Raw genomic sequence first — 20166 nt, 5'->3', positions numbered from 1 at the left:
CCTCCGGCTCCGGTCGACACCACTACAGGACCTGAGAATGAAGTCAGAGCTATTTGTGATTCCCGGTACTACAAAGGAAAACTACAGTACCTTCTGGACTGGAAAGGCTATGATCCTTCTGATTGAAACTGGGTACCTGCAACAGCAGTTCACGCTCCCATACTCCTCACGAAATTCCACAGAAGACATCCCAGGAAACCCGGACCTTTATCCCCACAGAGGGGGCATACTGTTAGGAATAGGCCTGTTCTTGGTCGTTATGGCAGCAGTAGAGGAAACAGCATTCCTATGGAAAGTACTCCTCTGTGAAATGGCGGCACGTTTATTCCATTACCCTAAGGAAACAGAACGGTTTAGTGGATTCCAAGATGGAGGACGTGGCATCATGTTACTTGCTGGCTTCACTTTCAGGATAAGGACCAGCTTTCCGGTTTGTTTGTTTATTTATTTATAAGGCGCTCCTCACCCATAGGTATCTGGGTGCATTACAAGAATATGCGGGTTCTTAGTTACGATACAAAAGCATTACAATATGATACAATACAGTATAATACAAATGTATACAAGATTTACAAGATATGATACAATGCAATATGGTGCAGCTGAATATAGGATAGTGGTACAGTGAAATAAAATGTATGGCAAGAGCAGTTAAGTGTTGACAGTAAGGGTAAAGTAATATGCTAGAATGCAGATAAGGCATTGGAGGTTTTTCATAAATTTATGGAAAGATTGGTCAGATCTTAGGGGGGGTGGGTAGGGAGTTCCATAGTTGGGCGGCCATGACCGGAAAGCTACTGCCACCTGATTTCTTCAATCTGAACCTGGGGACTCGAAGGCAACCTGAATGAGCAGATCTGGTAGTTCAGGAGGGAATATTCCTACTACATTTTTCGGTAAGGTACTGAGGGGCTGCGTTGTTGAGGCTTTTGTACGTAAGGGAAGCTGTTTTGAGATTAATTCTGTCCTTGATAGATAACCAATGGTTGTCTCCTCTGATCGTTGAGATGTGTTGGCGTCTAGAAATGCTTAGTGCTGTTCTAAGTGCGTTGTTTTGAAGACTCTGGAGTTTTTTGATGATTAATTTGTTGTCTCCTATATACAGTGCATTGCAATAGTCGATTTTAGAGAGTACTAGGGCTCTGGCCAATGTTATGCAACTTTCAGCGGAAAGAAACGGTTTGCAGGCGTGGATCTCCTTGCAGGTGTAGGCTGTTGCCGGCGCCGTGGCACTAACTTGTTTATGCAGGCTTAAGGAGAAGTCTAAATAGAAAACCCAGGGTTTTAAACTCTTTAGCAACCTTGATGTCATTGTTGTCAATGTTAAAAGAGAGGTATTGAGTGCCCAGTTTCTTCTGGTTGGAAGGGGAGGCTAAGAGTAGAAGTTCTGTCTTCTCATCATTCAGACACAGACCATGTGTGGCCACCCAAGCCTGAATGATGAGGTACATTTTGTTAACCAAGGCTAAATCCCTCTCATAGTCGCCAGTCAGAGGTATGAGGTTCTGGATGTCATCTGCATAGTTAGTGTAGGTGGCACCCAGATAGCCTAGGTCATCAAACAATGGTTTGGTAAATACATTATACATTATACATGGTGGACGAGATGCAAGATCCTTGTGGGACTCCACAAATTATGGGGATAGGATCAGCTGCTGCTATTGCTGAGAAAACTCTCATCGATCTGTTGCTTAAGAAAAATTGGATCCGAGCTGTTGCTTCTACTAAGAAAGGGGCTGCTGATGAAAGGTGTTTGCAGAGCACCTTGTGATCGACTAAGTCAAAAGCAGCTGACAAATCCAGTAGAAGCAAGATGTCTTTCAAGTCATCAATCTGGATCTTCAGGTCAATCAAGGGTGTTTCAGTGCCGTGTTGCCATGTTGGGGTCTGAAGCCAGATTGTCGGAGTCCTAGTAGATAGTTAGATTCTAGGTAAGATTGAATCTGGATATACGCTGCTTTATCGTTGATTTTTTGCAAAAAGGGGGCTGTTGTTATTGGTCTAAAGTTAGTGGGGATACTTGGGTCTAAAGAGGCTTTCTTTAGAAGCAGGAGTACCCGTGAGTTTTTTACGTTAGTGGGGACAGTGCAGGAGTGGAAAGATGAATTGATCAGTGTTGCGACAAATGGGGCTAGTTTGCTGGCGGCTTATTTAATAGTTGATGCCAGGCAGGAGTCTCCTTGGCAGTTAGGTTTTAGTGAAGCTATGATATTTTCCACTTCAAAGGTGGAAACTTGGGTGACTTTGAATCGATGGAGGGTTTGGGGTCATTTGTAGAGCGCATGGCGGTGTGAGATAGCTTTTCACTAAAATGTGCCTGTCTCAATAAAATGGCATTGGGAATACCCAAGGGTAACATTAACAAGGTTATACCCAGTTATAACATTAATCACATTGGACATGGTGATGTAATGTGAACTGAAACGTTTTTTATTAGAAAATGGGAAATGGGTAGTAAATACTCATTAAGCATTTTATTAGCTGATGAGAAGATACTATAGTAGGATTATAGTTTTTCTTTCTTTTTATATCAATGGTTGATAATGACACCTCATCCCCTGGATGCGAAATGTTTCCTGATTCGCTTGTTATGCAGTATTTATATTGTTGACAACAAACACTGATCACTTTTTGAATAATATTCTTTACATGTGTTCTGTACTTGGATTGTGCTTGGTAAATTATGTTGATTTTCTATTTTGTGTATTTTATGTTGACTATTGTTAATCATTATAATGTTAAAAGGTGATACATTGGCCCTGAAGAAGACCTGTGTTCTGTAAGGTCGAAACACGTGTTGGCAGGAGCATATTAATCACCAACTGAAATTAAATTTGAATGTGTGAAGAATCCGTTGAAAACTCATTTGTGAAAAATTGGAAAGAATACTGATACCTATTGATAAAATTGTATATTAAGGAGAGGATTGGTCAATGGTCTATGCGCAGTGGTTGAACCAATACCTTGTCTGTTGTTATACCAATTGTTAGGCTCATTAGGGACTGTGGGTCTACATTGGCAAAACCCAGCAGCGATGATGTTCTTGGGTTGAACATTTGAGCAATATTTTGTGTGGTTGCACATCGGAGCACTAGTCCCCCAGCCCTCAGTTTTGAGGGTTAAGTTTAGGTATCATGTTGGGTTTCCCAGGGATAAGGGGTTGAGACTGCTAGAAGCTTTGAGGGCTAGGAATTGAGGTAGCTCCGGTAAGCTCCTTGCGTCACTTCGCTTCCTTGCAAGCACAGACACTATCAGTTCTTTCTTGCTTCCTTGCATCTATACTTCTAAGTTTCATTCTGCGATTTCATGCAGCGCTTCTCTTGCTTCTGTTCCCTGTCATGATCTTCAAACTCTGAGATACTTACTGCTGCAAAGGTGTCTGACTGGCATCCATCTACTCCGCCTTTCTCCGTTCGGCCTTCCGTTCTGATCCAATTACTAACTCGGAAGTTACCGGAGGACTCAACTCCAGAACAAAGGTTTTTACCCTACAGGGTTTTCCCGTTGGATTTCGCCCTAAGGGTACACGCCACCCTGTTGTCTCCAGGCTGGCGGATGCCCTTAGAGGCATTGTCCCACCCTCAACTTTGGTGAACACTTCCTTGGATCCAGACCAGCTGCGCCAACAGGTCAGCCCTTACAAATCCTTAAAGACAAGCTTTTAGAGAACTTTGGTCGCAACAAATACATTAATGCAGGGCTTCATCTGAGGCATGCCAACGCGGATGCCATACTAGCGGCAGCTAACCAGAAACTCTGGCAAGAGATTTCTGACTTTATGCAGAATCTCTGAGCAGACAGACAAGCCACATTCAGGGCAAGCCTAGCAGAGACTATGGTCATGCTGGAAACATCCGTAGCCCATATCGACATGGCGAGCAGGGTTATCTGTATAGGTGTCGAAATGCGCAGGACAGCATGGATGCACACAATGACGTGCAAGTACGGATAAGTGATCTACCTTTTGAACGAGACAATTTATTTAGTTCTTCAATGGACAAAGAACTGACAAAAATTAAAACGTGTACCCTCACGGTAAAGTCCATAGCGATTCTGACTCAGCCAGCTTCGAAATTCATTTTTGCACGGTCAGAGTCGTACAGACCAAAAGGCTACGACCTTTGGGGGCTTCAGGGGATTCCAAGACAGGCAAGCTCGTCAACCCGACAGATCTCCTAGTCTTCACAGGAGGAAGAAGCAGTGGTCGGCTCCTAAGGGTTTATTTCAGTCCTCTCCTCCTCCTCAGCATCAGAGTCTGGAAAGAAATGAGTTCCACATCTAGGTCCACTCCTCTCCAGTGGGTAGGCAGACTGTCTCTGTTTCTGGACAATTCGTGTTGCATCTGCAGCAACCCCAGGATTCTTTTTATAGTTTCCACAGGTTTAATGCTTCCCATTCTTTGCCCGCCCCCTCTTTCCCCTCCCCTTCTACAGATTGGTTCTCCAGCACTGCTCTGAGAGATTGCCCAACTCTATAGGGACCAGGTAGTGGACCTGCCCCATGTTGGGAAAGGGGCATGGGGTTTTACAACAGAGTGTTTGCAGCTTCCAAAAGGAACCAGGTGGGGCTGAAGGTGCTGAACCTTTCTTCCCTCAACCTCTTTCTTCCCCTTGAGCGTTTCAAGATGGTGGGGCCAGCCCATATTGCAGGGGTTCTTTGTCAGGGAGATTGGATGAGCTTCCTCGACCTGAAAGACACGTACTTGCACATCCCCATTTTCCAACCTCACAGGAGGTTTTTGAGATTTGCGGTGATGGGCAATAACTTCCAATAGAGCGTGCTGCCATTCGGTTTAAACTCAGCATCTCGTGCGTTGACAAAGTTCATGAATACCATTGTGGCTCAGTTCAGGGTTGAGGGGTTACATATTGAATCCTTATCTGGATGATTGGTGGTCCGGGCAAATTCCCCAGAGGGAGCGCATCAGTGGTGCCAGAGGTTGGCGGATGTCCTGTACCAATTTGTATTGTCTCTCAATGCAAATAAATTGCAGCCTATTCCCACTCAGAATATTGTCTTCCTGTGAGATTGGTGGGACACAGTCTCGCACCGGGTCTACCGGACTCGGGAGAGGATTGTGGATATCGAGAAAGTGGTGCACCACTTGTTAGGCAGATGTGTAACATCTGCATGGTGGTTCCAACATCTGCTAGGCCTTCTCGCATCTTGTATCTTAACAGTCCCTTATGCCAGGTTGAAGATGCAGAGAATTCAGATGCATCTGGCATCCGTTTGTCACCAGGAGACGGGAGCCCAGTCGGACAAACTGGCAATTCCTGCTTCCCTCGAGCAGGACATTCGGAGGTGGCTCAACCCAACATTGGAGTCCCGCTATGGATGCAGAATCCTTCCATAGCGATTACCACAGATTCCTCCCTGATGGGTCTGGGGCTGCATTGAGCGACAACTTCGTACACGGGGTGTGGCCCAGAGAGGACTCCTAGTTACACATAAACACTCTGTAACTCAAAGCCATTGGCCTAGTGTTTAAGGCATTCTTCCCTCAGATAATCAGCAGGGTGGTCTTGGTCAGAACGGACAGTTCCACCTTCATGTTCTATCTCAACAAACGCGGGCAGGATGTGCTCTCATTTATTGCGCATCTCTCACAATCGGGCGTCCAACTCAAAGGACAACATTTTCACGGTGGCCAACCCGGTCTTGAAGAGTCACTTGAAAAGACTGTTGAGGCTTTTTCCACCACTACGCAGGCCTCATCTGAGCTGGGATCTAAACAGAGTATTGTCTGCCTTGGCACCCATGGCATTTGAGCCAATGGCATCTGTTGATATTAAGTGGGTGACACTCAGGATGGTTCTGTTGGTGGCCCTGACCTCCGCAAGGAGAGTCAGTGAGATACAGGCTCTGTCAGCAGCTGAGCCATTTATGGTGTTTCACAAGGACAAGGTAGTGCTTAGTATGCACCCCAAGTTTCTCCCTTCCACCTAAATAAAAGAGATCTGCTTGCCAGTTTGCTTCCCTAATCATCAGACAGAAACGGAGAGGGCTCGGCACTCTTTAGACTTGCACAGAGTACTGAGATTCTACCTATCAAGGACAAAGGAGAGCAGGAGGACAGAAGCCCTGTTCGTCACATTTGGTGTTGCGTCCCAAGGTACGCCGGCTTCAAAAGCATCCATAGCCAGGTGGATGGTGTCAGCTATTGCAGAATCGTATATGGTTCAAAATTAATCGGTTCCGAAAGGCATTCATGCTTGCGCTGTGAGGGCGAAAGCTACAGCAGTAGCGCTCCAAAGACACACACTGTGGGACATCATTAACAAGGCGGCCACATGGGACACAACCTCTGCATTCTGCAAGCACTACTCTGTGGATACCAGTTCAAGGGCAGATGCAGCTTTCGGGCAGACGGTTTTAAGGAACTTGTTCGCAGCTTTCTAGTGCTGGGCTCCGCCTCCCCTTTCATAAGGGTTGCGTTGCAATCACTCATAACAGGATGGAAAAAAGGGAACGAGATGTAGGAGTAATAAAATGTTACTCACCGTAGTGACTAAAATACTCCTACATAGTCCCCTTTCCTCCATACATCCCACCCATCATGCCCTGTCAAGGTAATGATAAGACCTCAGTGCAAGGCCCAATATAATAGCATCCTGCTTCCAAAAGGGACTGACGCGAGGCATCGGAAGGCGGGGGTTAGCGGACGTGGTCACGCTGAGACCACGCCTGCTCGCGCTATACTAAATTTAAAGTGGTAGCTCAACTTGTTCGCTGGTAAAAGATTCCAGTCCCGTCCCTGTACAGAGGACGGTCCAACAGAATGGAGGGAAGGGGCTAAAGGCTAGAAGTATTTTAGTCACTACGGTGAGTAACATTTTATTTTTTCTCCGCAACTTTCAACCTATGGCCTACAAGTGATCACAGTGTGACCTGCCCTTCTGTGACTGCAGCAAATTTTGGCTAGCATTCCTTTACATCTCTTGTGGCTGAGTGTCCCTATGTCTATGGCTCTTTCTTGACAGCATACCTACATGTATTCTGTGAGTGTCTGCATGTCTGTCACTGTACCTGCTGCTAACTTCCTACTTTTGCCTATTGATCTTTTTAATGACATCTCTGTTCATGTTTGATTTACAAGGGCATAACGAGTACACATGCAGCTCCTGGGTCAGAGGTGAGCCACAACAACTTAGGGGCCCGCCAATCTATATCTTTATTATAGGTGGTGGGACGCTCAGCGGGCCCACCCCATTTTTCAGAAGGGACCCTTCATTGTATTTTATGCCATTGTTTGGCTGACATTGTCTGCTTTTCTTGGATGGCTCCTGGGCCTGACATCTGTTGTCTCTCGTCATAGGTTGCCATAAGCCGAGCATCGCTCACCGGGACCTGTCCAGCCAGAATGTGCTGGTGAAGGCAGATGGCACTTGCGCCATCTCTGACTTTGACCTGGCCTTACAGCTGCTGCCGAATCCAACTCCAAATGTAAATGATGTCAGAGTGGTAAGATTTGAGACGGCGATGGCAGTAGTGATTGCAAAGGCAGGAAAAATGTTGATTCAAATTAATTCCTGTTCCACAAATGCGACCATGCTGGAGCTAATGTGAGTGACATCATGTACCTTGTTTGAGGACTTGCAAATTGTGGGCATCTGTGACAGGTTGTGGGAGGTTTGAAGGGAAGGATGTGTTAAGATGGTTAAAATCAGTTTATTACAGTGAGCACTGCACACATACAGCCAAATATCAAAGCAGTGCACCAGCTGCCTCTCACTGGTATTACACCACTCATCGGCATTCCACTCAAGTTCATGCCAATCCACAATCAACTACCCACTTCCCTTCTTTTGAAGGTTATCCACTTGAATTCCTCCTCTTCCATCTGCACCAGGGTTCTGTCGTCGATGGCTCTCTGAATGTTTTGAACTACAAGTCCCATGATCCTTTACCATTGATAGTGCTGGCTAGGGCTAATGGTAGTCTAAAACATCTGGAGTGCCAAAGGGTGCAAAGCCCTGGTCTACACTAACACCAGTACACCCCCTCTCTTTTTTCTGTTTACCATTTTGTTTTTAATAGCAGTGTTAAAAGTAATATTTTAAAAACAAATCCTGCAATAAACACATACTCCCAAACAAACACTTGAAAGATGTATGGCGTAAGAGCCATCAGTTTGTGCTCATCCTCCACGTCAGCACTATTTGCCTCCAGAGGCGATGGGCTGTACTATATGGTAACAAGGTGCAGCCCTTCTTAAAGGTCTGGTGGGCCACTGCCATGTGGTACACACCATAGCCTCCGGTTCAGTATTAGTGCTTAAATTGTGTCAACAAAAACCATAATAATCTAGCATATTCACCAATGCCATATTCACCAATACTGTCCTTAACAATGATACCACATGAACCAATTACGATAAATTGGATTGCCGCGTTGGCCTTGGTAGATTCTGGGAGTAAACAAACTGCAGTAAGAGCCAACTTAATCCCTATTGAAGACCTAACAATAGGAAGACCATTCAGAATAATGTGTGTGCATGGGGATCAGGAAGTGTACCATCGAATTACGGTAGTTATTGAGATCAGGGTAAGAAAACATGTATACATTCTGCTGTCATTCCGAGAATTCAAGAAGAAACTATAATCAGTACGGACTTCCCCCAGTTTAAAAGTATACTCGATTAAATAAATTCGGCCCAAACTTATTCACCCAAAAATACCTGGGAGGGAGGGGAGTTTTCTTCAGAAAACAGTATCTGGAACTGGAAAAAGGAGCCCAGAATACCCCTTCAGAGCCCGATGTGTGAAACTCCATCAAAAGGGGAAAGGTATGTGATGAATCTTCAAATGTCTTCCCTTCTCCCCTATGGGGAGGCCTCTCCCATGAGGTCAAGGTGGTTTGTTCACAGTACAATAGTTCCCCTGGGGGTGATGCACAAGAGGTGGATTACATGGGGGAGGAAGCCCCTTATGGGTTTAGGGTCGATTATCCCCAGAGAACGCAGTATACTGCATATGGCCTACCCTCTCCCTATTTGACAGAATCAGGCCCCTCAGATATATTGTCAAACAATACCAACATGTTTTTATTGTGAGGCCATTCCAGATAACATAATCTACAAGAGGAAGCCTCAGGAAGTTCACACTCTCCTCCCCTGTACCTTTAACACAGGTACTGGGAAGAAGATGACAAGGAGTAGGAAGATCACTCTGATAAACTGTGGTGAGCTGTCTAGTCCTCCGCTGTATCTCACTGGAGCAAAGAGGTACAAAATAGATGAGGGAAACCAAAGAAGTGAGAGAGATCCTCCAGAGAAGTGCTCTCGTGGAAGCCGACCCGGCAACCGTGTAGCGGGGAGCAGAGACGCTGTGCACTGAGCAGGAAGAGAGAGCGACTGTAGCCCAAGACCTGGCAACTACGAGTATCGATTCCCGGGTAGCCAAGGGGGCATCCCACGGTACCAGCAGCAACAGCAAGCCAAGAGGAAACTGCGAGAGACTCGCAGCACCACCGAACAGCGTCCGACACCAAATGAACCTCAACGCTACCAGAGCTCGAGAGGGAGTCCCTTGCCCAGATGACGTGACCAAAAGCAAAGGTACACAGGCTGGCGGGAAGGGCAGGAGGTCTGGGGAAGTTGGAAGACGTAGAGGGAGAGCAGAATGAGATGGTTGGGAAGCCTGTAGGACAGAAAATAACGCTGCTTAACACCCTGAGAGAAATACAGACAAAAAGAGGGTCACATACACTAACTACCAGAGAGTCAACAATGAGGGATCACCCGGCTTGGCAGGAGAGTGAAACAAACTACTAAATGAGAGGGTTGTGAGTCTAGGATCCGCACCCACATCTGAAACAAAGAGGGTCCGAGACCCTGAAAGGGTATGATGTTTCTCCAGCATTGGATCTTTCATAGATTCAGATGCTTGAATATTCCCCGTCGTCAGACTGGAAATCCTCAATGATTTAAATAATTATTCAAATCTTTAAATATGTACATTATTTCCATAGAAAAATGATTGTGGATAACCCATTATGGTCTATGAGTCATTCACTTGTGTAGTCCCTCCACCTCACTTTGGTCTTTCATGGCCCTAACCAATGAGGTGACAGGGTTTAAGCTCCGACCCAGTCAGCCATCTTCAGATTTTCACAGCAGTCTAACAGACAGAGAGAATCCTCCAGCTTTCTGAGCTTTTCGTATATTTTTTCTGTTAGGTATATTTGTTTTACACAAATTATACCTTTTTGAGAACTCCTGTTCAAGAGCTTTCTGGGCTCAGAAAACACTTTTTCTCATCATAGAAGCGTCAAGTGAAATCCTCTTCAGAACATGGCTGAACTTCCAACTGCCAAGAAGCCTTCCCTATTCAGGGATTGCACAAGGTGCATGAAGAAACTTGTCTACATGAAGGATCCTCATGATCAATGCATCTACTGTTTATTTCCTCATGATATAAATAAATGTGACATTTGCAGGACTTTTTCCAACAAGACCCTCCAGGAAAGACACAGAAGACTTCTCCTCCATTTAGAAGCCAAAGGTCTATCTTCTGACGAAGAATCTGCCAAGACAGCTCCTGTACATTCCTCTAAACCATCTGAGAGACAAACTTCTAAGTGGAAAGGAGTGTCTCACCTTCTCACAAAAGTAAAAAGAAGGTGGAGATACCCCCTTTAAAATCAGGGGATCACAAAAAACGGCATCCTGCTGAAAAAAAACACCTCCAAAGGTAAGGAGGCGTTTTCAAAAAACCTGGGGTGGGGAGGGCGGAGTAATCGTCAACGGATAAACCACCCACGATTGATCATGGCAATAGTGGTCCATCGACGACGAAGCCGTCGATGAAACCTTAGCGTCCACGACACTTCAAACCTTGTCATCGCCGACCAAATCCTCGTCATCAAAATCAGCTTCCATGAAGCATTCGTCGACAAGGGAGCCCCATCACTCATCCACGACTCTCTCCTCCACGAAGATCGCGTCAACGGATAAACACACTCAACCGTCGACGAAGTCATCGTCCACGAAAACACCGCCAACAAAGTCATCGTCGTCCACGAAACCACAGTGGACCAAGTCATCATCGTCCACGAAACCACCGTTGACAAAGCTCAAATCGGCACCGTCAACGACAAAGTCAACTCCCGCGGAGAAACCAAAACCCAAAACAGACGCCGCAGACGTCACTGTTACACCATCCAATGAAAAAACAGTACTTCCTTTATCAGATGAGCTGATAGGAGCACAACTCTCCCCTTTGGGAGACATGACAGAACTCCCAGACATCATTCTTCAGGAGGAGTTTTCAGACACAGAATTTGTTGGCGGGCAACCTTGCCTCACCCCCAAGGAACATAGTCCTCCCTGGCAACCAACTGTAGAGGAACCTGTCGATCCGTACGATCCAGTCATCATAGAATCGATGCAAAGGATCATCGAAGAATTCAACAGACGTCAAGTGGAAAAGAATAAGTCATCCATACCAAAAGAGGTAACACCTCCTCAGAGCATTTCACCTTGGCATAGCACGCCTAGATAGTCTCCTTCCAGGAGCAGGCCACGTAAAAGGGCATATTCACCTGAGCTTCCTCGAAGATCCAGGAGCAGAATCCTCAGTGCTTCACCGACAAGGGTCCCATCTCCTAGATTATCACCTAGGCCAAGGTCACCGGTTCGAGATCCGACTATTGTACCTTCAACCGCATCGGTCTCAGACTGACAAGAGGATCCTTTCCGAGAATTTTCTGACCCCGAAGAAGTGGAGATCACTCATGAACCTGACACTAAGAGCGAATGGGATGATTACATAGTTGAAAAACCCTGTAATAAAGACTCTCCAGGAGATTCTTCACCACCAGACGATTTGGTATCTTTCCATACCATTATTGGCAAAGCTGCAGACTTGTTCAAGCTTCATGTCACATCTGAAGAGAAAAAGTCAGTGCGTTATGAGCACAGGGATAAACGCAGAAGGACTGTCATGACCATTCCTCTTCTTGATACTATATGGGAATCGGGGTCAAAGATATTGGCTACACATTTATCTACTCACGCTCTGGTTTCAAGACCGGAAAAGAAATACAAAGCTCCTGACACGGTGCCACTTTGTCTAAGGGGACACACCAAGCCAGAATCTGTCTTCACAGTGGCAGCGAGAATAAATGTGGCCAATCCTGCATCGCCCTTATCAGCACCTCCTGACAAGGAAGGATGCAAGTTTGAGGCTATGGGCAGGAAGGTATCCTCGTCAGCCTCTCTCACCATCAGAGCGGGCTACGCACTAGCCATGAAAGCGCATTTTGACCGCAAACTATGGTTGCGTATGTCTAAACTAACCAGACATTTACCAGCGGATCTCCAGGAAGAAGCCAGATCAATCATAGCAGACGGGGAAGCTACCTCAGATCATATGATTGACGCAGCAGTGGATGTGGGGGAATCAGGTTTAAGACAAATGGCTTACGGAACGGTACTGAGGAGACAGGCCTGAATGAAGGCTACAAATTTCAGACCAGAGGTCCAAGCTCAAATATTGGACATGCCCTTTGATGGGCAAGACTTATTTGGCAAAAAGATCGATGACCACCTCAAAGGAATTAAGACGGACACAGACACGGCTCGAGCCATCAGTTCCCTTAAAGATAAGGACAAAGACTGCAGATCCTTTCGTTCCTTTCGAGGCTCATACTCCAAATTCAGAGATTTCAATCATCCCTCCTATGGCCATAAAATGCAGGGAAACACTCACCAGGACAACAGATACCATCAAACCTCTAACAGGTACTCCCAGAGAGGAAGGCGTGGCTCTATCCAGGGCAAGTCCCAGGGTAAACAAAATTGACAAATCATACCTTTTCCCTCAACGTCCCACCCCGGTGGGGCGAAGAGTAAGCCGATTTCTCCATCGTTGGCAATCAATAAGATCGGACAAGGGCGTGTTACAGGTGATCCGAAAGGGTCACACTATATAATTTCTAGATCAACCTCCATCCCTTGCTCCCACACCTTGCAAGGTACATCTTTTAAGACATGTCTTGTCTGAGATTCAAAAACTGCTCCGAAAAGTAGCCATCGAACCAGTCCAAGACAGAAAGGGAGAGGTTCTTACTCCCGTTTCTTCCTGATCAAGAAGAAGAACGGTCAGTGGAGACCTATTCTGGATCTAAGAGCACTCAACAAAGTCATCAAGCACATCAAATTCAAGATGATATCCCTGCAAAGTGTCTTACCTTAGCTAAACCAACAAGACTTCCTGGCCACTCTAGATTTTGAAGATGCCTACTTCCACATCCCCATTCATCCTGCCCACAGTCAGTTCCTCAGGTTAGCAATAGGGGAGTTACACTTCCAATTCCGTGTTCTCCCGTTCGGCCTAAAATCAACACCAAGAGTTTTTACCAAATGCCTTGCACCAGTAGCGGCAAAACTCAGAAGGACAGGAACAGAAGTCTTTCCATATTTGGACGACTGGTTGATAAGGGCAAGATCATATAAACTCTCACGATTGGCAGTCTCGAGAACAATAAAACTCTTAAGAGTTAGGTTTCTCCATCAACGAAACAGAATCCTGTCCAGTGACCAGCAAAACAGTTCTCTTCATGGGTGTGGACCTCGACACCTCCCTCCGCAGGGTAAGACCCTCTTCGGACAGAATAACAGCGATTCTCCACTTGACCTCATGGTTCCTTAACAGAACGGCAACCACGGTACGCTCTTACAAATCTCTCCTGGGCATGATGTCCTCATGTATATTCCTCATACCAAATTGCAGGCTTCACATGAGACCATTCCAGGAGGCCCTGGACCACCAATGGAAACAGGCACGCAGCTCATGGGAGGATACATTCCAACAACCGCTGACATTACTCAAAGCACTTTGATGGTGGAACTCACCTCAAAACCAGTCACAGGGAATGCCCTTTCAGGCACCAACATCTATCCTTCTCCTCAGGACAGATGCATATCTGTCCGGCTGGGGCGCGCTCAAGAATCTCAACTGCACATCAATGTCTTAGAACTCAGGACAATACAGTAGGCACTGAAAGCCTTCCTTCCGGTATTAGCCGGCCAGGTGGTTACCAGACAGACAGTACGACCTCCATGCATTACATGAACAAACAAGGAGGCACCAAGTCAGAAATCCTGTCACAAGAAGCTCAACTACTATGGGAATGGGCACTGCACCACCGAGTACAAATCAAAGTGGAACATCTCCCCGGAGTGAACAACATCCTAGCGGACAAACTAAGCAGAGAGTCCACGACTTCTCACGAGTGGGAACTAGACGAGAAAGAAGTCCAACGGATATTTTCCAAATGGGGTCATTCGCAGATCGACCTGTTCGCCACCAAAGCAACAAGAAATGCCACAAATTTTCCTCTAGGTACCCAGAACATCGGTCAGAAGGAGATGCGTTCTCTGTCGATTGGAAAGGGAAATTCCTTTATGCCTTTCCCCCCATCCCTCTCATATCGAGAGTTCTACGCAGACTGAAAGAACAGAATTGTTCAATGATCCTGATGGCTCTGGATTGGGCCCGGCAGATCTGGTACTCAACCCTACAACACCTCTCCCGTTGGCCCCCAATTCACCTCAAAGCTCATCAGGAGCTTCTGACGCAGCAGAACCGCAAGGTCTTCCACCACGATCCAGCGAGCCTATCTCTCAAGGCCTGGTTCCTGAGCAGCAAAAACGAATCAATCTAGATTTACCTGCAGATTGCTGGGATATTATCAAGGCATCTAGAGCTCCTTCAACTCGAATTGCCTATACCCGAAAATGGACTTGTAGTGCGAAACATCCTTGGTGAACCTTCTCACAGCATCAGTCGAACAAGTGCTACCCTACTGACTGCACTTGGCCAAAGCAGGATTATCTATATCCTCTATCAAGTTTCATTTATCGGCTATAGCGGCATATACAACGAACCCAGATGAACAGTCATTGCTCACTCTACCAGCTGTTAAGATCTTCTTAAAAGGGCTTATGCATACTTTCCCTCCTACGCCTACATTGGTACCATCCTGGAGCCTAAACACAGTACTGACAGCTCTAATGGAACCACCTTACGAGCCTATTCATAGATGCGACATGAAATTCTTATTGTGGAAAACAGCTTTCTTGATAGCCATCACGTCTGCCAGGAGGATCAGTGAGTTACAAGCCTTATCATCAGAACCTCTTTTCACCTTGTTCCACAAAGACTGAGGCATTCTGAGAACACATCCAAAATTCCTTCCCAAAGTTTTGTCAGAGATGACTCTCACGGAGCACATTGTCCTCCCTATTTTCTTCCAGAATCACACATCTGAGGCAGAAAGATCTCTACACTCTTTAGATGTGGCGAGAGTCCTAAAGTTTTATCTACAAAGAACTAAGGAGTTTCACTTCTCCAACAGTTTGTTCATTGCTTTCTCTGGACGCACTAAAGGACAACATATTTCAAAACAAAGCTTGGCACGTTGGGTCTCTCTATGTATCACCCACTGTCATCAAGCCAAAGGCGACCCCCTCATCAGACCTCCTTCGGCGCACTCCACCAGAGGGAGAGCAGCTTCAGTGGCTTTTCACACAGGGGTAGCTTTGAAGGACATTTGCAGATCCGCTATCTAGAGGACTCTGCACATGTTCGGCAAGCACTACTGCCTGTCAGAAGATACCAACAAAGAATCTGCAGTTGGCCAGGCAGTGCTGCGCCATCTCTTTGCATAAGGTAGGATCAGCCTTCCTCCCGCCTTTCCATGGGTATGTAACTTTGGTGTTTCTGTATGGCAAAGGCTTGCAGACATTTTCTGCATATCTATTTATATATGATGTGGGCATGTTTTAACTGCTTGGTATTCTATTCAAGCATCTGAATCTATGAAAGATCCATGCTGGAGAAGTCTTAGTTACTTACCTGTAACTGTATTTCTCCAGCAATGCTATCCTTCATAGATTCACATGCGCCCACCCGCCTCCCCTAGAGGCTGCTCCTACGTCCAGCTTCCATCATACTGTAGTCTATACGGTGCAAAATCTGAAGATGGCTGACTGGGGCGGAGCTTAAACCCTGCCACCTCATTGGTTAGGGCCAAAAAGGACCAGAGTGAGGTGGAATTGAACAAGTGAATGACTCATCGACCCATAATGGGTTATCCACAATCATTTTTCTATGGAAATAATGTATATATTTAAAATGTTTAATAATTATTTAAATCACGGAGGATACCCAGTATGACGACAGGGAATATTCAAGCATGTGAATCTATGAAAGATACCAATGCTGGAGGAATACAGTTACAGGTAACTAAGACTTTTTACATTGCCAGGTATTTTTTTGCAGTTTTTTACTGGTCATTTTCGGCTGAAAAAACGAATCAAAAAAATATGGGGATCGGGGAGTAAGGAGATATAAGGGGTGGGGTGGGGAATGGGGACTAGATAATAGCGCAGGTGGAGCTAGGGGAGAATCCCCCAAATGTAAAAAAAACATTTGATGAGTTTTTTCGACCGAACATTTTTGGGAAAAAAACAGTGAAAAAATACCTGGCAATGTAAGAACAAAGGTATGAAACAAATAGTGTCCAATCTATGGACACTCCCGTCCCCTGCAAACCTTAATGCTAATATATCTGCCGGACTTGGAATAATTTACCAACGCCTGACCTCTTGGTGCCACCGGCTCATTCTGAGTCCGGCGGCCAGGAAGTCAGGCGCTGGTATGTTTGTAAATCCCCATTCCCATAGAGACCTGTAGGACTCTATGGGAGTGGGGACAGGGGAGCACCGGCACCATTGCTAACGGTGCCGGTGCTCCCGTGAAAAGTCTGCCTATGGTGACTGCTGTGCCCGGCAGGGTCCGACCTGTTGGGCACAGTGGCCCTGGTAGGCAGACTTGTAGTTTGCCGGTCCGGAAACAAGGGTGCCGGTGAGCTTATCAGCACCCTTGTTTCCAGACCAGCAAACTTAAAATGAGGCCCAGTATCTCATAATCAAAATTCCATTAGAGTCTTTCAATTTTCTTTTTTCAATGTACTTTGCACATTCAAATCACAGCCAGTAGTACTCTACGTGTTTCAGGGATATATTCCCTCTCTTTAGGAGCACAATTCTGCAGACACAAGAACACACAAACCCAATTTCTTATATATACAATTTTCTCACATATATACAGTGTTATGTAGAACCACATGGTCAACATGTCATAAGATTTACAGACAACGTTCTATGATTCACCGTGAGTATCCCTTGGGGGATCCTTAGTATATGTGGTAGACCAAAACATCCTTGAAGTAAGTCAAAACCAACTTTTAGTCACCCAAATTATATTCTCAGTGTGTTTAGAGCTAACCCTTAGTGGTGACCCAAATCGGTGAGGTGGGTAGGTAGAATCCTAGAGCCTACCTATCCAAGTCAAATGTTTTTCGCCCAGATATCCTTTTCAGTGGGGACCAAACTATAAAGTAAACAGATTATTAAAATACATGGCCATAAAATTAGCTTCCAATTACTATTTCCATGTATAGAAGTTAATCTATTATCCAAAACTCACCTAACCTTTATAATGACTCCTTATTAGCTCGGACCGTAGGTATAATGGAGGCTCTCTCCTGGACTTCGAACTGTTCTCCAACTTCAAATCTGTTACCCGGAATGCAGATTCTATAATCATAAAATTGAAATACCTTTTAGAATCTTATAACGATGACAACCGCTAATCTCGTGTCATAAAGTTCACATAGAGCCAAATGTGTATGTATTTCTTCCTTTACCTTAAATAATAGTCTACTGAGCGTGTTCACCGCTGGTATTGTATCCTAGCTACGTACAGAACTGGTCACGTGAGCTAATCTGCATCAGGTTTAATGGCAAAACCACTTTCCAAACTGGTCACATGAGCACATACGGATCACGTAGATCCGTGATTTTGTTGTCCTATCCCTCCCATGTTAATCAGGCGGCCATATTGGCGTGGAGTAATGGAACAGTGTTTTTGAGACCGCACCCCGGCGCCTTCTGCTTAGTCTTATTGTGTAGATACATGTTTAGACAGAGCACTTTTTATTACTGAAGATATACGTATGTGATGTCGAGCAGGACTCTAATTCTGGAGTCTAGGGCAGAATCCAAATTACACTATTCAATGAGAAGCACATATCCATGCTATAGTATACTCGATAGGCAAATTATAAATGATGTTTATCCTAACTCCCGCAATAACCATCCATCACTTGGGAATGAAGCATCAACCAAGATTTCATAAAGGTCATAATCCCAGCATTTCCCTTCAATGTAGTGTATAGTTCATAGCGTCATACCATAAACAACTTAATCATTGGGGTTACATATATGATGAAGAGCGGTTTATACATAGAAAACAAAAATAGTTCCCTGTGGGGACTTCAAAAGTGTCCAATTCTTAACAAACAGTTATATTCTCACCCGATTTAACTATTACATAAATAAACGTTCAGCATTCTTTTTGGTAAAACATACATGGGCAGATGATGCTAATCTTCAATACATTTGACCAATTCCAATTAATACACGGGTACATTCATGATCCTAACTTAGAGAAAAGCCTTCATCTAATGGCATGTAACCCTTACAAAGTGTCATTGCCATATTCAACTCTCATATCTGTTGGTTATATGTAATATGTTACAGGTACTCTCCATCCACAATATACAATCTACAGACCAACTCATTTCTACTCAATTACCAGTTAGATGAAACAGTTCAAACTAAATTCTTTATTCTTTATTCTTTATATCCCCTCAGGATGTACCATATCCAACCAGTGAATAATAAAAATGTCTCTCTGTGACAAACATATAAAAATCACTCCCCCTAGTGGGGCGTTTAACTACTTTCAGTATCGTGAATTGCATCCGTGCAATTGAGTGTCTTTGATCATTAAAATGTCTTGCCACAGGTGATTTAATATACAACGAATACTGGACTTATGTTCCGTCTACCTCTCACGAGCGGTCCTTGCTGTTTGCCCTACATATAAAGGCCCACATGGATGCTGTACATAACACCAGATGTCATGCAGGTTGAAATGTCACAAAGGGGAATCTTCTTTCCTGTATGGGGATGTGAAATACTCTTCCCTTTGAGCACGTTATTAAATTGGCTACATGTAAGGCAGGGAAATGTACCCTTCTTTTGTGTTCTTTACACTGATTGTATATCCCTTTGGGGTCTCTAAGTCCGCCCAATTTATCTCTTCAATTTATACCTCATTTATAGGCCATCATAGGAGGTGTGGGGGACAGCTCGAGCTGTAAAGGATTGTGTTGTAAAAAATTATTTTAAAGTATATTGCTAATTTCAAAACTCTGTCTGGAAAATTTGAATATGTTTAACAATGGTGTTTCTGTATCTTTATGTTTGGTTTGTAGTAACGACTCCTTCGGTACCTCTGCTATTCGTGATATTGCCTCACTCAATATCTCTTCAGAGTATCCTCTATTACTAAATCCTAAATCTTTTACTGAGGTCTATACATTCCTTGTTAAAGATTTCTGGATCTGAGATAATTCTTTTGAGTCTCAACGTCTGACTGTAAGGCAGGCTCTTGACCATGGCTTTAGGCTGAACGCTTGCATAGTGTAGTAGGTTGTTAACATCAGTTGGTTTGTGGTACATTGTGGTGATCACTCTGTTCCCTACAATTGAATGTTGGACATCCAAGAAATGTAGATCTGGTGTCCTTATTTCTAAAGTAAACTTAATGTGGGAGTGTACTTGCTTCAAATGTTCGAAGAAAGCTGTCAACTATTGTTTAGATCCACGCCAAACACCAAAGATGTCATCAATATAACTTTTCCAAGTCAATGGGCCTCATTCCGAGTAGGGCGCAAAGGGATACCGGGCATCGTTAAGGACATCGGTGCCAGTAATCCCTTTGCGCCCTACTACGAGGTCCCTTTGCGGCCCAGTCCTTAACACCTGGTTTTACCAGGCGTTATGGACGAACCCGCAAAGGGACTTTGGAGCTAATAACGGTACTGTAATTTACGGTACCGTTATTAGCGCCTTCCCCATTCCCATTGAGAGCCCAATGGTTTGAGAGTGAGCTATTCATCCCTTGCTAGTTTTTCTATTTGTTTCAGTTGAAAGTCTTTCAAGTTGTAAGGTGATTTCCTCTGGTAATCAACTTTATTGCGTTCTATTTCAACTTCTCAAACATATTCAAAACCGGGTTTTGAATA

The 20166-nt window shown here is 44.9% G+C and overlaps 1 protein-coding gene and 1 long non-coding RNA gene across 4 annotated transcripts in view; one reads left to right on the top strand and one right to left on the bottom strand.

The window, feature by feature from the left end:
* Positions 1-20166, top strand: part of AMHR2 (anti-Mullerian hormone receptor type 2) — a 1032826-nt gene that overhangs the window by 791397 nt on the left and 221263 nt on the right. Inside the window, exon 7 of the mRNA XM_069653310.1 lies at positions 7319-7464. Coding sequence (XP_069509411.1) covers positions 7319-7464 — 146 coding nt within the window. The remainder of the gene's footprint in view (positions 1-7318; positions 7465-20166) is intronic.
* LOC138582214 (uncharacterized) overlaps positions 1-20166 on the bottom strand; it is a 145735-nt gene that overhangs the window by 90730 nt on the left and 34839 nt on the right. For 2 of the 3 annotated variants that reach the window (XR_011304980.1, XR_011304979.1), the window contains one exon: positions 17499-17608. This is a non-coding gene — a long non-coding RNA (uncharacterized lncRNA). The remainder of the gene's footprint in view (positions 1-17498; positions 17609-20166) is intronic. The other variant, XR_011304981.1, reaches the window with a different exon arrangement.

The sequence above is a fragment of the Ambystoma mexicanum genome, chromosome 3q, assembly GCF_040938575.1.
Source record: "Ambystoma mexicanum isolate Mex_15411 chromosome 3q, UKY_AmexF1_1, whole genome shotgun sequence".
Taxonomy (NCBI): Eukaryota; Metazoa; Chordata; class Amphibia; order Caudata; family Ambystomatidae; genus Ambystoma; species Ambystoma mexicanum.
This window is presented reverse-complemented; position numbering and strand designations above follow the sequence as displayed.